The 19,335-nt window shown below is 37.6% G+C and overlaps 1 protein-coding gene across 2 annotated transcripts; it reads right to left on the reverse strand.

Annotated features, from left to right (window-relative positions):
- Positions 1–1,851: 1,851 nt before the first annotated feature.
- Ap-uch (ubiquitin carboxyl-terminal hydrolase) lies at positions 1,852–18,931 on the reverse strand. 2 transcript variants are annotated; one of them, NM_001204564.1, is given in 10 exon segments: positions 6,348–6,543; positions 6,545–6,589; positions 8,257–8,315; positions 9,215–9,290; positions 9,522–9,569; positions 10,344–10,426; positions 11,808–11,946; positions 13,418–13,549; positions 14,660–14,671; positions 18,775–18,864. In NM_001204564.1, coding segments are annotated over 10 exon segments (645 nt in total). In that variant the 5' UTR covers positions 18,820–18,864; the 3' UTR covers positions 6,348–6,537.
- Between the last annotated feature and the right edge of the window lie 404 nt (positions 18,932–19,335).

The following is a 19,335-nucleotide window of genomic DNA, read 5'->3' on the forward strand; positions in this document are numbered from 1 at the left end:
AGATGGATGTTTCAACTCAGAGGTCCCGCCTCTTTAATGACATAATAGTATTGATAGGGTCGCTCAACCTATACCATTTTAAAAAGATTTTTGAATGAATTGTGTCTCTGCTATGTCTTGCTGTGTAATAGATGTCTTCAGTTTTTCCCTTTTATTTTGAGTAATTCATTTTTTGGTTTATGATATTCAGTCGAGACCCATTGTTGACACTAAGCCCGCATGTCCACAAAACCTGAAATTGACTGACCGTATGCCGTCATACTCTCAGGAAAGTAATTTAAAATAGAACACCGGTTTATATCTTAGCAATCACTGAAATTTTCTTGCATTTTTATCTTGACTCATCAGTCATAGGCCCAGCAAGAACTAAAAAAAAGAAAATTAGTAATTACTTATTTTAATTTCTGATGAAAATTTTGATGTCTTATTTGTAATCAGTGTCTCTAACTTAAGAGAAAAAATGTGTTTTTATATTCCCACTTTGTGTTCTTTAACCTCTGACCTGCTCTCACATACCAGAAATAAACAGACTGAATTGCTCCTCCCGACAAAAAATCGGGTAGTTTCTGCTTTGGTGGACATACAGCCATATATATATATATAAGTGCTTTTTATTCGAAAGTTCCGATTTTGAAATGCCATGTCTAAACTAAATAATGAGTCTTTTTTTAAAATGAGGAGCAAATGTCCTTCCTTGCTGTTGTTAGAAAGGCGTGCAAGGTCCTGAGAAAATGGGAAGTGTTTTTATTTTTTTAACCATTTTCCCACCAATCACTAAGAAGTGTGCTTGACAAGAAAGTACATCCCAAGAACCCATGTTGTGTTTTTCTCATTTATTTGATTAAAATTTTTTTTCTGTTCTGCGCTTCCCCTGCCCCCTTTATTATTTCTCCCCCCAAGTTTTCAAACGTTTTTTTGTGTGGGTGGTTAGAGGGTGCCTCTGGAAGGTCCTACTTCTTTACTTTCCCTCTGTTGTTTCTGTCTTGTGTTTCCTACTTTTTCCCAGCACTAAATGACCATTATCGTGTCGATGTGCTTCTCTTTATTCGAACAAAGGAACATTTTTTGGGTTGGGCCCGCTTTTCTCGTGCTTGTTGTTGTTGCAGCTAGTCGTTGTTAATGCTGCACTGGTGTCTGTGGTGTAGCGAGTTGAAGTTGAATTCTCAAGTGGGAGGGGGGGAGGAGTGTCTTTTTATTAGTCAAGTATCTCTGTCTGTCTGCTGGGATGTGGGATCTCTCTCAGCTCACATTGGCCCTGACGGGAAGGGTTGGACTGGAGCAGCCAGCCTTCTAATTTCTAAAAAAATGACCTAAATTAGGTAAGGGAGGGGGGGGGGGGGAGGAGGGGGGAGGGTTAAAGATCAAACCCCCATTAAAAAGGAGAAGTCTTTTTCTGAAAAATTTTGAGTTGCTCAGGGGTGTGGTTTGCTCCTTTTTTATCAGACATCTATCATCCTTATTTGTCCTGCATCTTTTATTTTTTTCTGTATGTTAATCTCAGGCAGTATTTCTTATCTTTGGCACTTGCGGTAGTTGCTGTAAAAACTGAGTTGCTAAAATCCCACTGTGTGTATCACTCAGTACAAACCCTAACAAGTTTTATTTGTTTTAGTGTTTTACAGCACTTGCAACACAATTAGTCATATAAGTGCCGAAGATTAGAAATTAGAGGTGTTACTAGAGAGTAACAAACACAAAAAAGAAGGAGAGATAAAGCTAATAAATGTTTGATAGGCAAGAAGAAGCAAACCATACCAGAGAACCCGCCAACCACCCACAAACCCTAACAAGAAACCATGAACACGTTACATACATTACATAAGTGACATTGCACACAGACAACCCATCTGATAAGCTTGGCAACAACTTTGTTTAATCAACAAAAGCCGAACACTGAAGAACAGTTTTCACATAGACCGCAACATATTTTTAAGTCAAGCAGTCTTTGTTGACATCAAATTTTTCACATGTAGAAAGCACTTAGCATGACAAAACATTTACCCATGAAACCCAACCCCACACCACAAGCAAATGAGGTACAAATCGTCGACTAGCTGTTCAACTGTTCTAAGCCCTGAAAGCAAAATTATTCAGGAGAGAGATATCTATAATAACTGTTTTATCCTTCTACATTTTACAAATTATGTGTCTTTTCAGGCTTTTTTCAACATTTTAAATGATTTAGAATTTGAATTTTGACAAAATATTTCTCAAGTAGGTCTACATGCAACTGATACCATAGAGTAGACTAAAACTGCAATTGGAAAAAAAAATAAAAAAATTATGGGCTTAGTACGTCTGAACAGCTGGCTAACGAAATACAGAACGATTGTCTACGAATGAATCATTATAATGAGAGGATTGAGATGAATCACAAATCAAATAAGGTATACATCTGAGAACAAAACTGATGATTGCTGGGCAAAAAGTTTTTACCATGAGACGGGATGAAGGGATGCAACAACAGAAATGGTGCTGTATGAACTTACATTTTGGATTCTCCATATCGGTACATTTTTTAGCCACAGGACTTGTTAATGTTCAAACTGAGTCCTGCATCTGTGCTTTGAAATGAGTTGACGTTTGTCGAAATTTTCTTCCACCAAATCCCATGTAGGGGCAAGTTCAGGAAGGCTAAATTTTTCTAACACATTTTTTGTGCTTAAATTTGATCATATCAGTAGCCTACTCTTGGTCAGATTTTGATGCAGAAACATGCCAAATATAAGTAGCATTTACCTAAATAGACCATTCAAGTGACTTCAATTTGCCCCAGGCCAAAAAGATATGTCAAGGAACAGACACATGGTGTGATATGAACACAACATCCCCAGTGAGTGAGCCATCATCTGTTACATGCACGGACAGACGGACCATCTTTGGTCTGAATGAGCCTCAACACTTGGTAAAAAAGTAGCCTACTCAAAATAAGTGCATTTGGCCATCCAAACCTTGGCAATGCCCACTGCATCAAGATGTGTGTACCTGATAATCTGTGTTAAAGCAAATCAGACTTGGCTGACAAAAACACCCAGTATACATACATGTAAGCATTGTAACTATCTGTAAATAATATGAAGCAGCCAACTTTTTTTATACCCTACCACCATAAAATGTAAAACAAATTTGGAGAACTCTTAGAAAAGAAGACAATGATGTGTGGTGATGCTTTTTTCCTGGAATATGTGATCGAGAAAAATCATGTAACAGATATCTGATCAAGTGATGAGGACAAAAAATTGTGTATCTGTGAGCCAGACAGAGAGATGTATGTATAGTATAAGGTTTTACGGCGCTCGCAACTGCTAAGGTCAGACAGAGAGAGACTGACTCTGAGCCCATACCAGTACCAGAGTAAAAGTAAATGTACGGGTTTAATGCCCCTGTCAACACAACTGGGTTACTTAAAAAGCAGGCCCTCTGAATTTAATGTCAGTCTTCGACAGGACCGAGCCAAATGGGCTAATACTAATAGCCTTGAAAACTCCACAACACAACAAAGAGTTCAAGAACGCTCAGTCTGCGATTTGAACCACGGCCATCCGCTCTTAAGCCCAGCATGACACCAGCTTAACTAGTCTAACGGAGCTCTTCATGCTAGGATGGAATGGGTGAATGAGATGGTGATTGTGAGTACGACACTTGAGTACTTTGTATCAGACGGTGGGAAAGCGTAGTATGAAGAGCGAGCATTTTTTGAGTATGAGTGTAGGGAGTCCGAGTGTGCTGCACATTCCTGAAAGTGGGAGCGGCAGTGGACATGTGTGCGTGCATACTTGTGAACGAGTACACAAACCGAAGTGTATTATTATAACGAGACATTTTGAAAGGAGACAAGTGGAAAACGTGAGAATACTCAAAGTGTCAAGTACAACAGAGATACAATATATATGCCACAGACACATCATCACGCAACTGTCAATTAACCCTTCAGTTGCTATTGTGGGAAAGAAAGAAAGAAAAAAGGCATTGTAATGGTTCATCGCAATTGTTACTTTGTTTAGGCAAAATATAATTAGCAGTTGCAGCACAATACAGCTTTTTCAGAGAATGAGAAAGGTGACCATAGTTAGGTTTTAATTTTAGTGTTTTACAGCACTTGAACACATTTAGGACATGTATGTAAGTGCCGAAGATTAGAGAGGTATTAGTAGAGAGTAACATACAAAGAAAAGGAGGAGACATAAGGATGATAGGAATATTAATAGGAGATAACGGCGATAGAAGTTTGATAGAAAAGGGTTAAACCTCACCAAGAAGAACAAAGCGCCTGCAAAACCACCTACCATCAAGGAGGAATTAAAGTAAGTAAAACTAAGAAAGAGCAACTTGAGTTGTCCTCAGAAAAGTCAGACGTGGAGTCAAAGTCAAAGTAAGTTGAAACCTGAGTTGAAACTCTTGTCAAGCAGCAACAATGACAGACAGTGCAGGGAAAGCAGGATCCCGAGAACAGAAGAGCAATAGACACATTGACTATATATCAGAAAAGGAATAAATGACTGAAAAGACAAGAGTGGGTATCAATTCAAATGGCACACAAGACAGAAAGGTGCTTCGATCTTTCCAAGTAAAGGTGAACACAAAGCAATTTATTAAAGTGGTCATTGCAAAAGCAACTTATTTTACTTTCCTCTTTAATTTTTAACCCCTTCGTGACGAAAGTTGTCGGGTTTTTTTTCTCCAAATTTCACTGCGCCAAATTTTTGCGAGCCACAACTGTGAGCAGTTTCAGTTTCAGTCATTTTGAGGCATTTTTCAAAATCCCAGATTCAGACAAGATGATTTGTTATCGCAAAATTCAAATCTCATTAGTTTTTCTGGTACAACTCCGTTGAAAGCTATTGCAGAAGTGTTATAAAATCTCATTTTAATTTAATTCTGCATTTTAGGATGCATATATCATATAGGAGGACAGCATCCTGGCTCACAGTGTTCGACTTACTATCATGTACGGGAGCTGTCACGAAAGGGTTAGCAGTTATGTCATTGTACGTCTGACAGTAACTATGACATCATCCAAAGAATGATTATAAAACACACAAAAATAAGGGCAACTTTTACTGGCAACACCGCTTCAAAAACATACATTTTGATACACTCAAAAAAAGAACTAGCAGAAACCATAACATTGTGGTGGTGCATTTGATCACAGCTCACAACAGAATAAAATCTGTGTATTTGAATTTGCACAAAAAAGGAAATTTTCAAGTTCAACGAGAGGCCACTTTAAAAAAGACACTTTACAGGCATTAAAAAAATTATTTTAGACCATTAAGACCCTGCCTGTATGGGCTAATCCGTGCTGAGAGAGATACAACACCCCTGCAGAAAGACCAAGATACTCATAAAAATTTTCCATCTTGTGGGGAATCAAATTCTGGTCTCCTGCAAGTGACAGCGAAACACCTAACCTCTACAAACCACAGATACCGGTCTTTACAGATCTGTCAATGCCAAAATTACCAAAAATGGAAGAAAACTTTTGGATCCAAAAAGGTGTTCAGGAAATACAAAAAGTGTCATCAAGCTTGCACCTTGATGAAGCATTCCTCAACTCAATTTGTCATCATCCTGCCTCACCCCAAGCCAGACTATAGGCCACCAACAAGAGCTCTCCATATCTACTTCTAATATATATGTCTTATGCTATTGTCTCCACATCTGTCCAGCTGTATCCCATCTCCTTTAGGTCTAAATTTGAGTCTCTTCCTTTTTTAGTACATGACCTTTACACTCTGGAACGAAAACTTAAAACTCTGTTCATGCAATACAGAAATTTGAGAAAGACACTTCAATTCAATGACATTAAACAGTTTGTTACACAGTGGTCCGTAACGGCTTATTGTAACATAATTGAAATAAATGGGGAATAATGCACAATGCTGACTGTAAGCAAAACAATTCTCAGCAGTCGCAGAATGTTTTTAAAGCTAGAATCTACCAATGTTGAACGAAATACATGGAAAAGCTTTCATCAAGGTTGAGGTGAGTACCCGACAGCAGCACACGGACGTCGTACTCACTCACACAAATAAAACAACAAAAACAGCCACACAAATAATAGTAGAAGACTAGAAATAGAAATCTTTACCAGCTTCCCCTTCTCTGCTAAACTCAACAGTACTTTACAATTCTTAGCATGAAACAATTTTCAACATTTTCATCAGATCCTGAAAATTGGAAAAATAAAATCTCCTAAGTTACATGAGGAGTTTGTTCCAGTCTTTTGTCATACACGGCTATTTGCATTGCCAAAATTACTTTGCACAGAATTTAATCAGCATAATTAAAATACCATTTATGCAAGTTCAGGGACATCTCAACAACTTTATCAAATTAAGAGAACCATAATTATTTTTGCTATCATTCTCAGACATAAATAAATAAAAATACAAAAATACCCCAAACAATTTCAACTGTGTCTTGTTGCGCATTCTGTTCCCACACAGCGTCTGACAACGACCCCCACCCGGCTCTCCACAGAGTGAGAGGCTTACATGTCGTCTCCACCCTGCACCAGAGCCATCACGTTGAAGCTTAGATCCTCCGGGTCTCGCGCCATGAACTTCTTCACAACTTCAGCAGCGTCCTAGGTGCAAGGAGTTGAAAAGAATGCAGGAGTTAATTCATTTCATTTGATTATATCATTATTATTTTATTTTTATTAGTTGAGGATTTACAGTGCTCACAACTGCATAAGGTCATTTGAGCGCCAGAAGATTAAAGGTGGTACAAGAGAGTAACAAACATAAAAAAGAAGAAGGGGAGATAAGGACGGACGATAGATCTTTGATAGGAAAGAAGAAGCAAACCATACCAGAGCACCCGCCAACCACCTACTTTCATTTGATTTGTCTGAGTAAAGAGAAGCATATCAATACAAAGACTGCAGTAGTATAGCCCAGTGTTAGTTTTAGTAAGAGTTTTACGGTACTTGCAACACGGATGTGTCATACAAGTGCTAAAGATTAGAGATGTTACTTGAGGTTTACATTGCACAAAAAAAGGAGAGAAATCTGGAGCAAATCACACCGCTGCCCACCCACAAATGCAGGAGTAATTTGATAGGATTTGTCTGAGTAGACAGAAGTATATAGACAAAATTGCAGCAATCGAAAAAGTAAGACCAACAGACTGAAACATTAGAGGGAAAGAAAAGAAGAAGGATTTACCAGTAACACCCTCCAACCGCCCCATGGTTTGCTTTGAGTTTCATCTTAGTACTACTAGTGCACAGTACATTGTCAGGCTGGCCAACATTTTCATACTCCATTCAGGTTCACCCAATATTATAACATCGTCTTTCAGAGTACAACATTTGAAAAAATAAAACATAAAAGTTCACCAAAGCATGAACGTCTACGGCTGACTTTTACCAAAAGCTACAGCGGGGATTGTTCACATTTTTGACAGAACACACAACACAGAGCAAAATACATTTTTAAAAAAGTTTTAGAAAGACGTCTTGAGTAACACAGATAGAAAAGAAGTAAGAGAGATCAGAACGATACATGTTTCATAGAAGGAGCGAACCACACCAAGCATGAGGAGAAAATGATGAAGTTTTTAAAAAAAAAGTAAGTGTTTTACGGCACTTGCAACACAATAAGGTCATATGAGCGCCAGAAGATTAGAGGTGTTACAAGAGCATAATAAATAAAAAAAGAAGGGGAGATCAGGACAATAGATGTTTGATAGGAAAGAAGGAGCAAACCACACCAGAGCACCCGCCAACCGTCCACGAAAAGAAGTAAGAGAGACCAGAACGATAGATGTTTCATAGGAATGAAGGAGCAAACCACACCAAGCATGTGGAGAAAATTAAAGTTTGTTTCTTTTAGTAAGTGTTTTGAGGCACTTGCAACACAAAAAGGTTATATAAGTGCCAAAGATTAGAGGTGTTACAAGAGAGTAAAAAAAACACAAAAAAGAAGGAGGAGAGATAGAGACGATAGATGGTTGAGAGAAAAGAAGAAACAAACCACACCAGAGCACCCGCCAACCACCCACAGAAAATTTAATTGTTTTGTTTTAGTAAGAGTTTTACGGCACTCGCAACACAAAAAGGTCATATAAGTGCCAAAGATTAGAGGTGTTACAATAGAGTAACAAAAAAGAAGGTGGAGAGATAGAGACGATAGATGTTTCATAGGAAAGAAGAAGAAAACCACACCAGAGCACCCGCCAACCACCCACAGAAAATTAAAGTTCATGAAAACCATTACACAAAAACATCAACAAAGAAGCGTGAAATACCTCAAGAAATGTGTCTGCTGAGGTCGTTCCATGGACAACAGGTGCTTCCTTTCTCCCATCTGTCCCAACAGAGGCATTGAAAAACAGACAAGAGTTAGTCAAGGTTATTTTTTTCCATAAACAATTCATTCTAAAGTGTCAGACAATCTTTGCCATTGAAAATGTTTGACGATAAATATATATTCAAATATGTCAACTAACCATAACCCCCCCCCCCCCCCCACACATACAAACAAACACACAAAAATAATCCAGAGGTACCATGTGGCAACAAACCCCCCCCCCCAAAAAAAAAACAAACAACCCCTGAACTTTTCACACTTATGAAAACACACAAGCAGGGACTCAAAATTTACAAATCACATTGTCTTAATACAATTTGCATCAAGACTATCATCATATATTATAATGTCCCTGCCATCTGGCAAAATCCGGACAATGTGAAAAATCTGACTTTCGGGATTTATCCAGAAAACTGGCACCTCAGATTAAAAGAAAAGAAGAGAGAAGAAAATAAAAGTTCCATATCCCATCCCCTATCTATGTTTATAAAACCGTAGAAATGTCAGAACCTAGGTTTAAGGGTCAAGCAATCTGCAAATCTACAAGCTGCCAAAAATTACCAATACTAAAGCTCCACTTCAAAATAGATGAAGTAATAAATTGTCTGCCAGTTTTCTGATGTACAAAGCCTAAAATTACGAAAAACTTTTTTTTATTGGCCGTTTTTTAATCTGTGGTATCAGTTGCATAATACTCATAACATATTTGGTAGAAATTCAAATTCTAAACTTCGAAAAAAAAAGGATGAAAAGATACTAAGCTGTAAAAGAAATGAAACAGTATATTTTTCTCTATCCAGAAAAAAATGTACAATCTTTGTTTTGAACAATTTAACAGCTTGCAGCCGAAGAAAGCATTAAAACACACAAACACAAATTTATGACAGAAAACATACCCAATTCATAAAGCGTTCCGTTGCAGTGGACTAACGCTACAAAATGGGACTTCACATGTTCGTCTTGAGATGGAGCCTGATAAAAAGAAGAAAAAAACAAATCAAAATCAACAATGTAACATTGGCCTCTTTATAGACAGATGGCAATATCTGCCCGGAATGATGAAAATGATTATGATGATGATGAGGATGGTGGTGATGATGATGATGATGATGGTCGTGGGGGTGGTGATGATGGTGATGATGATGATTTGATGAACATGGTACATGCCTGTAACCATAACAGAACCTCTGGAAACAAACTCACCTGTGTGTCCCCCTCCTGGGCACAGTCCCCATGAGCTGCTCCCATCAACTACAGAAGAAAAACAAAAAACATTTGTTGAAACCAATAAGGTGGGACATACCAAAGTATTTGTTTTAAAGCACACCCCTCCCCATCCCACTGCCCCCCCCCCCCAAAAAAAATTTAAAAAATAAAAGAAAGAAAGAAAGAAAGAAAAGCAAAACAAAAACACAACCACCACAACAAAATAAACAAAACAGAAACTGATATAAAGTAATATAGTTTTAGTTTTAGTAAAAAGAAGCACATCAGATTGTTTAAGTACTGGAAAATGGAAGTACGGAAAAAAGGAGGATAGACAGACACAACAGCGGAGGGAAAAGACACATGGCCAGCCAGTGGCACTTTAAAAATATTTTTGTTATGTAAGTTAATCGATACATGTATCAGTTAGGAAGCAGATTTCTTTTATCTTGCCTGCCAGCGTCAACCTGGGCTGAGAGAGGTTCAACATCCCAGCAGAAAGACAGAGTTACTCAATAAATAAATTTTTTTCCCAAAAATTCCATTAGAGACATTGAATCATTTCAAGTATCACTATACACAGACATTCCTTACAGCAAAGAACTCAAATCTTTTAGTTTTTACTTTCAGTTTAAGTTTTACAGAACTTGAAACACAAGAAGGTCATGTTAAGTGCTGAAGATTAGAAGTTTTACTAGAGACCTAAGAGAGTATGATGCACAAAAAAAGAATGAGGGGAGGTGAGGAGCATAGATGTTTGATAGAGGAAAGAAGGAGCAAACCACTCAGAGCAAAGTCAAATGTACGACAATGACATACGTTGTCTTGTTCCAAATGTTTGGCCCTCTCCTCTGGGTTGAGTGGCTTCGTCTTCTCCAGGAATGTCTTGAAATGCTTTGCAGCTGAGAAAACAAAACAAACAGATCGTACTATTTTTTTTTAAAGTTTGGAATACCATTACATATACAAACAGCAAAGGGCTAAACAATGGTGTCTGTGATTTAGCAGTAAGACTGTTTAGTTTTAGTAAGAGTATTACGGCACTTGCAACACAATAAGGTCATATAAGTACCGAAGATTAGAGGTGTTACAGGAGAGTAACAAACATAAAAAAGGAGTGGAGATAGATATGATAGATTTTTTATAGGAAAGAAAAAGTAAACCACATCAGAGCACCCGCCAACCACCCACGTGGTAAGACTGTCAAGCTCATTACCGAAAGGTAATGGGTTTTAACCGCGCCAGGGACCCGATGTTATGTCCCTCCCTGGCAAAGGCCCTTAGTATTTTACTAGTTTTAGTGAATGTAATCAACCGCTTGCACTGTATGCTTCCTGGGAAGCCGAGAAAGTTTCTCAGTATTCTAGGGTCAACTGGGGTAATGATAGCTGCAAAGCACAAAGAGTACACTATAGATAAGAGAGTATGGATGTGTACAATGTAAATACTATTATCTGTTCATCCCATAGTCAATGTGAGAATCTTCATAACACACAACCTTACTAAAAACAAAAACAAACTTGTTGCCAAGAAAAAATGCCAAAACTGACAAACTGACATAATAGCGAAAATTTGAATACTTTTATTTGCAATCATTTTAACCGTAGTCCGTTTTAATTTATTACATTATTTTTTTTTCAAAAAAGGTTCAGTGTTCCACTGCTCAATGAGTGTTTACCATGTTCAGCCAGCAGTCTTAAGTGCAATTTGAGTTTGACCCCCTGAGCGATTGAGGCTGGCATAAAGTCTGGCCTCTAGATTTGAACACAGAGCAAAGAAGAAGCACTACTTGAACTACAACCACCCTTCTCTAATGGTAACCGCCACCTGTCTAAAACAATCACCAGTACACCTGACCATCTCCAACCTTGCATTTTAAAAATATTAAAAGGACACTGTTTATTAAGTAAAGAAGTCCAGCTGACAAGTCAACCACTTTTCTCCTTAACAATGGGTGGCCGTCTTGGACAATTGTGATTGTATACCAATCCAGGGAATCGTTTTAGTAATTGTTTTAAGGCACATGCAACACAATAAGGTCATATAAGTGCCAAAGTTAGAGGTATTACAAGCGAGTAACAAACACAAAAAAAAAGAAGGGGAGATTAAAATGATAGATGTTTGATAGGAGAGAAGGAGCAAACTGCACAAGAGCACCCGCCAACCACCCACATTGAGAGCAATTCAGGAAAGACTGCAATGTAATTCGCAAACTGTCTATTCAAAACAAAAGCCTTGTCCAAAAAAACCCCAAAAACCAAAAATAAAAGATGGATAACTCACCATCGAAGGGAATGACATTTTCATTGTTCGCCAGGGCATGTACAATCGCAACAGTACCACATGCGTTGCCAATTGTTTGCTTTGTGTAGTAAAGGGAGTCGGGATAATCGCTCTGGTACTCTCCAATCAGCTGATTCACCTAGAACAAGGAAAAAAACAAATCATATTATGTTCCTTAATAGGTCATCACCGAAAAAATTGTTAGAAAAGTTCACTGTTTATCCCAACAGAATGGGAATAAAAACGCATTTAAAAAAGAAATTTACAAAACATATTATCAAACCCATGCATCCATATATCCAAGATATTTGAAATAAAGAATATTAAGTATGTTAACATGTACGCATTATGACGATGTCCATGAACCTTTGCCAAATTACTTTTTTTTTCTTACAGCACTGGAGGAACAGATTAAATACATAAAGATTACATTATGGAGTTTGGCTGAATGAAAACCACAGGATCACAAGAGAAAAAAGACCCATTTTCATTCTTCTAACAATCAACCCAACTTTATAATCTTTTATTGCTTTTCTTCAACTTTCAGACTGGATTTTAACAAAATACTTCTTCAGCATATGCAACTGATATCACAAACTAAGAAACGGCAATAAATAGAATACAACAAATGTTCAAAATTTTGGGCTTAGTAGCAAACATCTGAACAGCTGGCAGATGACTTATTCGTATTCTTTAAAAATAAATCTTAACTTTAACACCAACCAATATTTTTCTGTAAGGATATATGAATCACACAGGCCAAAATTACTGAAAATATGCTATAAAAATGGGAAAACAGATAACAAAATCAAAAAAGCTAATTTGATTTTTAACTCTGGTCGGTATCGTAGTTAAGACAACGCTGGTTTAGACATGCCTAAACTAAACTTTGTTCATACACAAATCACAAAATGTAACAAACTTGTCCACTCTTAATTCCTTAAGGTCAACTTTTTAACTAATGGAAAGCACAAAGCGTCAAATATTGCCTGCACTGTCCCATAAATTTCTCTTTTTTTTAAAAGTAAGAGTTTTACTGCACTCAACAAATATAGGTCATATAAGTGCCAAAGATTAGAGCTGTTACTAGAGAGTAACACAAAGAAAAGAAGGATGAAAGCTAAAGCGTAGGTGGCCTAGTGGTTAGGCTGCCGGACTCGTAATTGTGAGGTTGCGGGTGCGGATGTTCGAGACGCGGGCCCCACGTTGTGTCCTTGGGAAAGGCACTTAACACTAATTTTACCCACTTCACCCTGGTGAAAATTGGGTATCCAGCTATAGGCAGGGAAAGATCTTGCCAGTTTGTTAGTGTTTGAGCAATTAACCAGCTGCTTGCACTGTATGCCTCCTGGGAAGCTGAGAATGTTTCTGAGTGTTCTATGGTCTGCTGGGGTAATAATATAGTGCAAAGCGCATAGAGCTTGCTTTCGAGTGGGGACATGTCATGTGCTATACAAAGGCTATTTATTATCTATTATTATTATTAAAGGCGATTTAATGAAGCTAAGTAAACCACAGCAGATCACCAGCCAACCACCCACTGTGTCACCGAGGTTAGAGTTAGAGTACAGTAACTATTCACAGCTCAGCATAATAATGTGTCCACCTACCGTTTCTTTGTCATCAGGAAACAAGAGGACCAGGGCAGCGGCCGGCCTCGGTACCATGGCCAGGAGTTCAGGGTCCAGACCAAAGACATCGACAAAGTTCCAGCCGGCATCCATGCCCAGGTTGTGCACATACTATACAGACAGGTCAGGCAACAATAGATAGACAGTGATAAAGCATTCTGAGATGTATGAGTGGCATCGTGGTGGAATCAGAATAATGAAATTGAAGAAACCGACCTGTTTCCACAAATTAAGCAGGTTTTATCAATTTTCTTTTTTTTTTGTTTCGCTCAAAGACTTTTATAATCATTTAAAAACATTTTTGTGTTGATTTTACGTTGATCAAGAGTCACAAAAGAAGGAATATTTGCAGTTTCCATGATACTCAAGCTTCGAAAGTCACCAAAATTTGGTGGCCATAATTTCGTGGACTTTACCTGACTTATGATACCAGGCCACCCCCTCCTGCTTCAATCGCAAATATCACAACTTCTATCCAAGATAGATGGATGGATATTTTTTTTTCAACAAAAGCAAGACAGCAGAACAAGCTTTAAGATGATACCAAAACTTCATATGCCAAAAAAATTGCCCAGCACTTGATTCCACTATGTCGCAACACATATACAAAGTTGATCAATTAAAATACAAACAAACCCAATTATACCAGATAATGCGTGAAATTTTGCAAATAATGTAAGAAAACTAGAAAGAGTAATTTATTTTGCATTCAGGAGTAAAAAATAGCCTGCAGTCCACTTCTTCATAATACCTGACTAAATGTTGGTATATACTTTTATTCTGAAATTTTTGTTCTTTTTGATGTAGGCGTTTTTAAACACCTATGTACACAATAAAGGGCTTCAATCCTTCCTACCCAGGCAAACTCGCTGTCGAGAGGGATACAACACAACAGCAGAAAGGAATGTCTTACTGTTAGCATTCGTTGCAGTATTGCAAAAGGAAAGATTTTATGTAAAATTAAAACTATTTCTCAACCCCCCTCCCCCCCCCCCCCCCCTAAAAGCAAACAAAAAAGCAAAAAGAACTTTTCCTTCGAGTTTCAATAAATAATATAAAATACTTTTAGCTCAGGTTCCAAAAGACAATAATAACTATTCTAAAACTAAGATGCTTCGGATGATGTTGAGTCAGGCAATTCACCCGCAGTAAAGATTACAGCACTAGCTGATGATTAAATAAAAGGTCAAGGAAAAAAAGGAAGCAATTGGCTTTTCTTACCTTGTTCAGCACCTGTGGAAAGTCAAAAGCACAGATAAGATTAAATTTATGTAAAGAAACAGCACTTTTACATGGATTCTATTTCATATCAAAAGGATTGGACCTGACTGTCTGTGTAAGATTTATCTCATTTTCATTTAGAACAAACTTAGCCCTCCTAGTGTTGACGGCCCCTTAACTCTTTAAGCATGAAACAATGCTCACAGCATTAGTCAGGAAATCTTGCAACCTCAGAAGAATGCTGTCGTCAGCTTTCATCTGTATTTTCTCACCACTTCTATCATGATGTCTTCCTAGCCCTTGACTCGGGAAAAAAAGAATTCATACATTTATGTTATTCTATCCTGTACCAGAGCACCTGCCAACTATCTCTCCCAAAGTTCTGTAAATTTTTACTTTTAGACTGACACACAGATGCAATGTTTTGAGGGCTAAACTTCCATGATTTTTGCTGCAGAACACAATGGCCACTAAGACTCTTGCAAATCAATTGTTGTCAAGCAAATATCAATCCTAATTTTGCCAAAACATCAAATCATGGTGAAATGCAGGCATGCCCTGAAACCTCCTTGATTCTTTTTAGGTCAGGGGACATACACCCCCTGAAACCAGCCAATGTTTTAAAAAGTCAAATATTACTATGCCACTGGTCCTATTGTAATATTGTTCGTATAAAAATTATAATCTCATAAACTAATTACCTGAATAGGATATAAAATCAAAATTTGTGTTTAACAAATAAAAATGAACAAGGAAAGTGCTTTGAAATATATAATCTTGAGACAGGTCCAAGAGTAAAATAATACCCAAAGCCAAAGTTCAAGCAAAATCATACAATTTCATTAATTTGTTATATTTAGCATAAAACAAAGTAGCAATGACCACGAAAATCCTTTTTTTGCCAGAAAGTGTTTGCAAATCATAGGTGCATTTTGTAGCTTTATCTTCACAGAGCATGGAACTTTTTGAATTTTTGAAATCCATCAAAAAACAAAAAAGTTACGGATTTTTTAATCAATTAATTTCTGGTATACTTTTATATAATGAAAAAAACCCAAAATATGGGACGTTCTTTGGTGAGTTTTGAGACAATATTCGTCATAACTTGCTCATTTCTCGGAGTATTTAAAAGAAACTTGGCAACCCAGTACATTTTCTAGTGCAGAATCTAGTCCTGCTTTCAGATTTTTCATAGCTATCCTATTTTTGGAGTTATGAAGACGTTTATAGGTAAGAATGTGGCGGTTTTCGGTGCGTTTTGAGACAATATTTGTCATACCTCGCCTTCTTGGAATATGTAAATGAAAAATGGCAGTCTAGTACATTTTTTAATGCAGAATCTAGTCATGCAGTCAGATTTTTAATATCTGTCATACTTTGAGTTGTAAAGACATTAACAGGTAAAAAAGTGGCGTTCTTTACAGATTTACAAAGATTATCAGTCATGTTCTCCCAAAGTCATGATATTTGAATGAAACTTGGCAACATAAAAGGTTCCTCCTTGCCAAGCAATGCTCTGGATCAATTTGTCACAAAAATGTAAGTAGAGAGCTACTAATAAATCCAGTTCTGTACTAGTAAAAGCATGCATACTTTGTTATAGAAAATAAGATCGTCTCTGTGTATATCCATTGTTGGACAGTGTCCTATTGTGTGGTAGATTAAGATGCATTCAGGTAATATAGTTTACAAGTCATGGGAATATTTCGCATGTGTAGGCTACAACTCATACAATAAATGTAACATATTTACACCCCCCCCCTCCCCTTCTCTCTCTCTCTCACACGCGCTCACACCCACACACATGCACGCGCGCGCGCGCACTCACGCATGCACGCATGAACGATAACAATGTATAAACGGGATTATCTTCCCAGACTGGACTAAATAAGTACCATACTCTTTAATAACAATCTTAATGCCTCACTTTTCCAAACAGAGCACACAGGACGAGTCCAAGTGTGTGCTTTCCCAAGAGGGGGGAATAGGCTTTCCTAACGCAAACACAATGCCATACCACTTCTCAAGATGTTTGCTTTTCTGTTTCTATTTTTCTGTCATGCAATCAAGCAAATAAAAATGACTATATCTATTGTATTGTGACTAAAATGCAACAAAAACGCAAGTATCCTTCCCCCCCTTTCCGGTTCACATAAGCGGGGCCTCGTTTGAAGCGCCCGAGGCGACCGATGGCTGATGACGTCACTCAGTGGAAATTTCCCAGCCGCAAGTCGTTCAACCAGTACGCGCAAATGGCAATGCCGCTTTTTCCCTTAGTTACTCCCACATTTTTAAAGATTACGCGAAAACCGCTAAACACAGAAGCTTGAAATTTTAAGTGAATAAAGAAAAATGGTGTACAACATATCAGTCAGTTTGACAAATCTCAGCTCCGAAAAATCTTCAAAGCGCACCACATCAACCACTTTCGCAAACGTTTTCGACTGCTTCTAGGATGGGTACAATGTTGTCAAACTGCATACTACGAGATTGACCTCTTTTCTGATTGGCTGCCAAGTTTCATTCATATCCATTCGCGAGAAGCGGCGTGAGAGCGAGTTGAAGACTACAACCTTTGCGTTAGTGCGTCCCACGAAACACTCCCGCTGCGGGGGCCAAAAATCGGCAGAACAAAACGCGCTCGGTGGGCATTGCTAAACAAAGATCTTATGCCTTTGTTCCTGTTCTGTAGCATCTAGATCTAGATCTACATCATGATCTAGATCTATGTAACAAACATAATATAAAGTTAATATGATATAATAATAGGCCTATCTCAATAAAAAAAAGAAAAGCGTGCCGACAAAATGAGTTACTTCTCGCAATCCACAAATAGAGATGGGCTAAAAATCGGCACTAGGGCCAAATTAGTAGATTTACTATTGATGCAGTATTCTTTATCTTGTAAAACATGCCTATTGTTCGATACTTTTTATAAAAACTTAACATTCAACTCTCCATCTCTGAGGGGGGTAAACCCACTACGCCAGGGCCATGTTTTGGTGCTACATCTAAAAAATGACAAAAACGTCATTAAATGGGTCAGTAAATCGAAACTAAAAACGTATTTTCATAATTTTGACAGTTCTTCATCTAATGAATGAACTTCCGGTATTTAAAGAGACCTGTTTTCGGCAATTGCCGCAATGTAATTTATTTGAAGTCGAAGTCGTCGTAGGAGAATGTGCCCGAGCCGCTGTCAGCTGGAAGTGGCTTGCCGGAGATAAAGAGTTAAGCATGATGTAGGCCTAGTATCTAGATCTATTTCCATAGATGATAGAGGACTGGGATCCAAAAATAACTCATTTTGTCAGCTTGCTAGTAGGAGACAAACCCAAACCGTATTGGCCTATCACTATCACACTAATCACAGGAAAAATTTCAGCAGATTCATGAACAGGCTGATTAATACTTCCCAAGCCCAAATAAAAAGCACAAGAAAACAAAGAGACAAAGAACATCAGCTTCTTGTCTCCAATGAAACATTTTTTTTTTACATTTTCGTGGGCACTTCTTACCACAAATATTTCAATTTTAACTGTCCGGACAGAGGCTGGATGTAGAAAGGATTGTCTTTTATTCAAGCCAGACGATATATATAGATGACTATATAGATCTAGATCTAGATCTATAGTATATAACTGAATAAAAGCAGCTTCTTGGTCTAATTTTCAGTCACCAAAAAAAGGTCTTAAAAGTAAAATATAGAAATCTCTAGATTTTTCTAGATCTAGATCTATATATATCTAGAATCTAGATCTAGATTCTAGATCTCTAAATTTCTATATGACTCATTCAATAGTAGGCCTGATAAAATCAATACACATGATTCTACATTGGAATGGTTTTTTAAAATAATTTCTCTGATTTATTGAACACACCTCACATTAAATTAGACATAAGTCTGGCCTCTAGATCTACAGTCTGGATCCAAAATGTAATAGATTTGAACTCCCAATTGATGATTCAAAGCAGACTTGCAGCTAAGCCGGTCTGTCTGCTCAATGGTCTCCGGCCCGGGGCCAGACAGCATAATCTGAGGAGGGCAGCAACGCCGACATATAATTTTAGACGCACTCTTGTGCCAAATTAGAAAAAAAACCCCATCTACTTGCCTTTGGGTTTGATTCAAGAGGGATCCATCTCTGTTCTGATGCCATGGTTTCAGGTACAAGTGAAGACTACGTCCGTCAGCAACAGAAAAGTCTCGCTCAAAAAGAGAAGAATAAATATGTCAGTTTATGAAAATGATTCAGCCTGCTAAATTTAATGTTGAAGAGAGTAGTTTCCCGTGATTTCGGTGCTGCGGCCCCATGCGGTGAATTACTGTCAAACAAACTAGGCCCAACACTTTCAAAGGAGAAAAAAAAAAGATTTTTTTTCTAACCAAAGTCAAAATTTGAATATGTTGTAATTTCAAATACTATACCAAGCAGATAATGCAATCCCAAAAATAAATGTTTTATACACTCATTTAAAAGACCGCAAATACACCGTAACGTTTTTGTACGGTGAATACGTACATTTGTGACCGTTACATTGTTGAATTCTTAGAATCTCTTTACTAAGAGTGATCTCCCTTGTAGTGTTTCCCATCTCTTTCTTTAACAACAATAAATGCATCGCTGCTAACGACGAAATAAAAACAAACTGTCGCAGAAGCTCAAGCTTGTCTT

The sequence above is a fragment of the Aplysia californica genome, unplaced genomic scaffold, assembly GCF_000002075.1.
Source record: "Aplysia californica isolate F4 #8 unplaced genomic scaffold, AplCal3.0 scaffold00103, whole genome shotgun sequence".
NCBI lineage: Eukaryota > Metazoa > Mollusca > Gastropoda > Aplysiida > Aplysiidae > Aplysia > Aplysia californica.